The 6,959-nt window shown below is 43.8% G+C and overlaps 1 protein-coding gene across 1 annotated transcript in view; it reads right to left on the bottom strand.

The window, feature by feature from the left end:
• Positions 1 to 6,959, bottom strand: part of ADCY9 (adenylate cyclase 9) — a gene marked incomplete at its 5' end in the record, with an annotated part of 77,019 nt that overhangs the window by 12,787 nt on the left and 57,273 nt on the right. Inside the window, one exon of the mRNA XM_009868494.1 lies at positions 5,331 to 5,539. Coding sequence (XP_009866796.1) covers positions 5,331 to 5,539 — 209 coding nt within the window. The remainder of the gene's footprint in view (positions 1 to 5,330; positions 5,540 to 6,959) is intronic.

The following is a 6,959-nucleotide window of genomic DNA, read 5'->3' as shown; positions in this document are numbered from 1 at the left end:
CCTCGAGCTGCTGCTAAAACGTCGGCCCAAGGCTGCGAAGAGCTGAAGGAGCCAACTGTAGGAGCTCTGGAGAGCGGCTTCACAGAGAGGGCTCTTAAATGACAGCCTTTCTAAGCCTTAAAGTGAGTAACGAAAGGTAAAAGGAGGCTCAATGCCAGAGGACGTTGCACAGAAAACTACTACTTAAATGCCTGCAGGAACAGATCCGCAGGAGAGCGTCCTTCTCAACGCTCCGAAACATGAGTCACTCCAGAAAAATCGCGACTGCTCTTCAGGTTTCTAGTTATTTTGATGAAGGCATTAAAAGGTAACGCAGCGCACGTAGCTTCCTTCCCAGCCAGCGCGTGCGGAGGTGTGTAATTACCAGAGTGAGTCCCGGCAGGTAACGCCGCTACCGTAACCACGGGCTGCAGCAGAGCCCAAACAGGACAAAATTATTTCTTTTTTTCTTTTTTTTTGGACAGAGATGCTCGCAGCTGAGAAAAAAAAGTATAAATACAAGACATGCTAAATATGAAATTTGCAATCTCTAAAGTTACACGAGTTATTCTGTATTGCCTGCATCTTTTAAAACACAAAACTATCCACTGATTTTTTAAATGCATTTGTCTAAAATGCAAGGTGTTATGCTGGATAAAAGCCTGATACAATCCAAAATAAATTTAAAGTTCTTCACGTGAAATTGATACTTATCCCACACCTTTAAATAGGCATTGTTTATGAACAATATTTTAATTCTCTGGTCTAGACTCTCACGGGTTTTGCGACTTCAAGTATTGTTTTGAAGCTTCACGATCTAATTTAATATAGTAAAATCTGGAAATTAAATGCACAGAGAAAGATATATTTGGGGTAACAGGACGGAAGACGCTGTAATACATCAGGACCCCACGAGGGGGTGCTCACAGATTTGTTAGTTCCTAGTTTTACCGGACTTCCATCCACAGCAAAAATTACATATTTCCTCATTAACAAAGAATTTCCAAAGCAGAGAAGTTAAAAAATTGAATATAAAGCCAAATAAAAACTTTTTAAAAGCTCTGTAGATCAAGAAATGTGTTTTCTGACTGTCCTCAGTTGCGTCGAGCACCAATAACCGAACTATCCCCGGCGGCAGCAGCCAAGCTCACCCAGTATCGAGCGCTTCTGAGTTCAAGCCTCTAAAAATAAAGCTCAGTTCCCCCTAAACCCTAGAAATTAGCAGCAGCATTTCCACAGTTGAGCTATAAGAAAGGAAACTGAATCGGGCTCCAAGGCAGAGAGCACAGAATCACAGTCGGAATCGGTTGGAAGAGACCTTCAACATCGAGTCCAAACTTTGTGTCCGGGCTGACGGGACATCCCAGAGCCGTGGAGAGCCGGGAGAAGCTCGCTAAGAACAGAGCCCAACATTTCTCACGATGATCTTTCCCCTCTTGCGCTGATTTTTGTTTCATTTTGTTGGCTTTCTTCTTTGTTTTTCCTTTCTTTTTTTCGGCCCGGCATTTATTGCAACGCTCCGGAATCGCATCGATTGAGGTGTCGCCCTTCACCAAGCGGCGAAAGTCTGTGAACCCAGCCCAGCCCTCCCATCGCGCATTAAATCCCCACAGCCAGGAGAGCTGCGGAGAGATTTAATGGCTACAGAGCACTATTGGTAAATAATGCAGTGTCAGTGAGTACCTCAACAGGGCTTAAATGCCGAAGCATCCAAGATGTTTACGCAAGCTGGAGTTCAAATAAGTGACTTGGATATAAATGATTAATGGGGAGCGTTACCATCATTTCTGTATTTACTGGTAGCTTAAAAATCAATTCCCAGAGTTCGAATCGAAAGCTTCTGGAGTCGCAAGGATTTGGTGGGATATTAAATACCAAAGTCACAGATGCTGGAAATAAACAAAAGACAAGCAGAATACCCTCTTTCCCCTTGCATCGATACTCCCTATCAGTCATGTTGTAAACAGAACCCGCTCATTAAGCTCTAGATGCAGAAAACAATTTCTGTTCCTGGTCATTAGGAACCCAGGAAGATCCAGCTGGTTGGCCACGGGGTTTCGGCTGCGGACACAGCTTCTCCAAACCTGGGAAGGCAAAGTACCTGGCCAAAGGCATCTTTGCTCAGAGAACAGCAGTTTTCCTTTCTATTCTCTTGGTTTTACTTGTTTTCTTCATCTGAATATTTTTTGCTCTCTAGAAAAGTCCTTCTAAACTCATCAATCAACTCATCAAGTGCTTCCACCTCTCACTCTTTTGAAGAGGACTGGAATCATCCACTATTCTGGCCTCATCTCTTCACCCTTCACTGAAGGATGCTATCTAAAGCAACCTTTTTTTTTTTTTTTTAAAACCAAACCTTATAACACGTTTTAGTCAAGAATAAGATGTCGAAAGCATCTAGTTAACATTTAGCTAATTAGAGCTAAAATGGTATTTAGAGCTCAAATGGTGGGCAGATATCTTTTATATGTATTCCTGCAGCAGCACTCCTAAGAATTCCAAGTGAAATCTCCCGCACTGTTGTACGTTCAACAACCGGGAGATGACATCTTCCCCACGCTTACAAACGAAGCGCCATTTTTTTGCGTGCGCCTTCATACAATTAATTTGAGAGTGGCACTTGTGGTAACAGCGGGATCCTCATCTACAGATACTCCAATAATTTGAGACACTTCAGAGGAACCAAAACATCCTTCTGCCTCGCAAGCTTTGCTCCACCAGGACTTCTGCTCTTCTAGAATTTAGAAGTTTCAACTCGTTTCTCATTTTTCAGGCAGCGGTAATGCTCTTCTCTCCCGCTCCTGCAGCTGGATTGGAGAGGTCTGAGCTGCAGCAAGTACCTCCCAGGCTGAGTCCTGGATTCAATTAAAAGCTAGACTGATTTAAAGGCAGGGTGTTTCGCATCATGATAATCAAAATACAATGAGAAACTTAGGCAAGAATTTTCTGGTCCCAAAATAATCCCTTTTCCTGAAATCCTGGGATTGTGCCCAGCATTGTAGTCCAATCTCCTCCCTCAAGATATCTCGGTGGTATGCTGCGATTGCCATTTGGGATGACATTTCTGCGCAGGAAGTTCCGCACCGCTTCTGCGCGTGGTCCAGGGGAACAGTCCTCAACTTCGAGGATTTGAAGAGAAGAAAAGACGATTTTTTTTTTTCCTTACTGCTCAAAGTAACTGTATAGAAGCATGTGCCTCAGGTTGAGGAGGCTGGTGTGGCCCAAAGGTATATTCTATGTATTTACCATGAAGTAAATACATACTATAAATTCAAAACAACAAAAACCCCAACCTCTCCAAGCCAAGACAAATACCTTTTTCCTACAGAAGTCCCCCCAAACACACCACTGCTATTACATTTAAAGCTGAAAACCTACCAGAACGCCTCCAAGATTTTTTCTTCTACATAGACTGCTCTATTTTCAAGAAGGTTCCCTGAGTAAGAGCTACTCAGATCTGAGATGACCCTGTTTAGGATGTTAAGAGATTTAAGGAACTGCTACCTCAGATGTGGTGATCAGAGTTAAGAAAAATGGTATCTGAGATGACTGGCTACAGGTGTTCTCCACGGCGTGAGATGTTTCTCAATCTGTTTTTCAAATCAGAATTAAGTACAAAATGAATGATTAGTATTAAAAAATACGTATGCCTACATGACTTCAGAGTCACCCTGAAACACTTAAATCTCTCCGACTTTAAATGAGGCAATCGCCTTTACAAATGTACCAAATAAGAAAAGGCAAATACAATGTAGCATTGGAAAACATGTGGGATCAACAATGAACTGAAAAATACAACAATGGAGTAAAATTTCACCTGCAAAGTGAATGAACACATTTTTTCTCCAAAATAACAGAAACCAGCTCTTCTGCAGAGTCATAGTTGAATTGTTTGGAGCTGAACAAGTTTAAAGATTCAATGTAATGGCCACCGAACCCAGACTACCTGCTCGCTGCTGCTTTCGTACGCTGCTGCCTGGTGCTGCCTGGGCATATTAAACTAACAAAAACCAATTCCTGCTCACCTGAGAGAGTACAGAAACTGTTCTGCAAAGGGGAAATACATTTCTGGGGTCAGAGAGAGGGCAGAGCAACAGTTAATTCAGTTTAGGATGCGCTAGAGTGACCACCCTACCAGTTCAACCATCTCTCAGAACAGGACTTAAGAGTTTCTGAATTTTCTAGATTTTCTACAACTTCCAGAACTACAACACTATTCAAATTGCAACAACCAAACACACTGGCTAAGAAATACTGTCCTTAAAAGCACTGATGCTGTTGGTAAGTGACCTCTCTCTCTCCTCCTAAATGCCAGCTTGCACACATCTATGTGCACACTGAGTTACAAGCATTCTTCAGTGACTAAAGTAACCATTTAGTACTTTTTTGACCTCGAGCTGAAAAAATTCAGAGCAAGAGTGCCAACTGCAATCTCTTTTTTTCCTTTGAAACAGGAGCAGAAACACTTACAACGTGTAGTTGCAAAAGCATTTTAACTCGCACGTACCTGGACAAATTTGCAGAACTATAAGCGAGGATGCACGTCTCCACACGCTGCCCTTATGACACGCTCTTGTGTCAGAGGGAAGCGCAGCGAAAATGGGGGCTGAGGAGGGCAGAATAAACTTGCTCTCACAAGTAGAGACTGCCAAGCAACTTATTATTAGGTCCCATCATCTGGGTTAATAACAGGCTAGCCATGGTATCTGTATAAATCAGACAACACGCCCAGGAGAGGACGAGCTTTACTGGACGCACGTACAACCACAGCTTCTGCTACACCTGAACGTGTCGGTAACTCCGATGCGCCCGGGAGAAACCCCACGTTACGCAGGAACCACGCAGGAACGAGGAGTCACTGTTAAATAGCAGGTACCTGCACCCACAGCCAAGTCTGTTTTGAGAAAAGGACTGCACTTGGCACTTCTGGTAAATGATTTCAATTTTAACACCAGAACAGAATACTTTTATCTAAGAATTTAAAGGCAGAGTGGCTTTGTTTTGTTTTGGTTTGGTTTTTTCTGAAGGATAGATAAAAGTTTTCTGTTCGAATTCCCTGTGAGGGGAGAAGATACCCAGCTGTGCGTGGCATCCCAAGGAACAACTGGCAGGGCAGATTCTGTTTCCTTAAGTGGCCTCTACCAGAGCCACCTTTCTCTCCCCAGTTACTGCAGCGAGACTACTCTTTACACCAGATCTGCCACAAGCCTTCCTGGCTTCACTAACGCTGTTCTCCAAGTATTACAGACTGTCCAAGTGAGCTCCTGGGATGCTGTCAAACAAAATGTTCCCAAGCCAGCCACCGTTTCAGCTCTCGCTGCTATTTCAAGACTTTCTTACGCTTTATTTACCTAATAGAGACGACAAGGGACAGCACCTCCAGCAGGATGGCAATGACGAACACCACGACCGCAGCAGGTGGCGGAGGAGACGCGACCATCCCGTGCTTCAGGAAACACGTGACAGAGAGTATGAGGAAGACTGTGGTGGAGAGGAACACGTCCAGGAGCGAGCTGAAGGTAGCGCTGGCAAATGTCTTCACCGGAGCATTCCTTATAACCTGCGGGGAATAGAGGGATCGAGGGAAGGGATAAAGAGGAATAAATGCTGTAAACAGCAGCTGACAAAAATAAAGGAATACAGAACTTCTTGCCACTTCATTAACCCAATGCAAGCGCTGTTTTGAAACATGAAGCAAAAGAGGTACCTCAGCATCTATCACAGCTGCCCAAGAACAAGTCTGTGTTGAATAAAAGACACTGAAAGTGCAGCCCCTTGGCCTGGGGCAGTTTTTACAGAGTAGGATGATGGTGAAATAGACTATATAAGAACTGCCTATTCTATGCAAAGAAACATAAACCCCATTAATTACTAGCAGATAATAGCTATAACAAGTTTTCTTCAAGGATTTTCATTTATAATAATAATAAATTTCACAACAAAGTTTTCAGCTCCAATGGCTCTTTAAGACCAAACATCACTCAACGGAAACAGTTACTTGCCTGTGGCAGAGTTCACATCTCCCTTTCAGACTGGATTAAAAGCAGCAATCGGGACGTGACGTAGTCCAAATTGATCGGAGCCCAGGACACTGAGTCCTGTTGTTCCGTAACTGCTCACCACACATTCCCATCCCATCGTGTCCTGGCCCCAGCGCCCTGCAGCTGCGCGCCGCTTCAGCCAGCCCAGCTTACAACTAGATTGTGAGCTTCGCATCCTGGCTTACTGGGATAAACCCTGGTTAAGACCGGGCTCATATCTGCCCAAGGGACCACAGGAAGCAAATTCCAAAGAACAACAAAAAGTACATTATCCGTGTCGCCATGAGGTAGCCCGGTTTGAATGCTGCAGCATGGTGCTCAGACTTGATTTGGAAATTTCTATTTGGAACCCTGTCTGCACTCAGCAATACCGGGAAACAAACTCATTCCTCACTTGTACCTCTCCGTAAACTAATGTATTCAGTCAGCATCACCCAGCACCAAAATCACCTTTTAATCTGAACTGCAGCAGAATCGTGTTAGCCCATACAGAAAGCCACGTAAATTGAATTAGGGAAAGCAGAGCTCCATCCTAAAGCGACGGCGTTAAGGATGCCTGAACACCGTTAAGTAGCGCCTTGATTTCCAAACAAGAACAGGCTAAGCAAGCTCCTGGGAAGTGGAGCCACTTAGAGAGAACAATCACAAGCCGAGGATGCAGCTGGCACTGTACAATTTAGAGGTGAACCCAGTCGTGTTGGAAGTTACTTTCAGCAATGGTTTACTGCACGACAATTAAAGTCGTGCTGACAAACCACTCCACTCTCCCAAGACAAGATTTGTGGTGGTTGTTGTGGATTAGGACCAGTACTATGCTAATATTAAGGCTTTTAAAGGTTTATCCCCGGTGCCACAGATTTACTTTTACAGCAAAGATTCCCATTGCCAGGGATGTTTACATCGTAATTTTCTGATTAACAGCTTGTCACTAACAAAAGA

The sequence above is a fragment of the Apaloderma vittatum genome, unplaced genomic scaffold (genome assembly GCF_000703405.1).
Source record: "Apaloderma vittatum isolate BGI_N311 unplaced genomic scaffold, ASM70340v1 scaffold28574, whole genome shotgun sequence".
In the NCBI taxonomy this organism is placed as follows: Eukaryota; Metazoa; Chordata; class Aves; order Trogoniformes; family Trogonidae; genus Apaloderma; species Apaloderma vittatum.
Note: the sequence above shows the minus strand (reverse complement) of the source record. Positions and strands in the feature narration are given on the sequence as shown.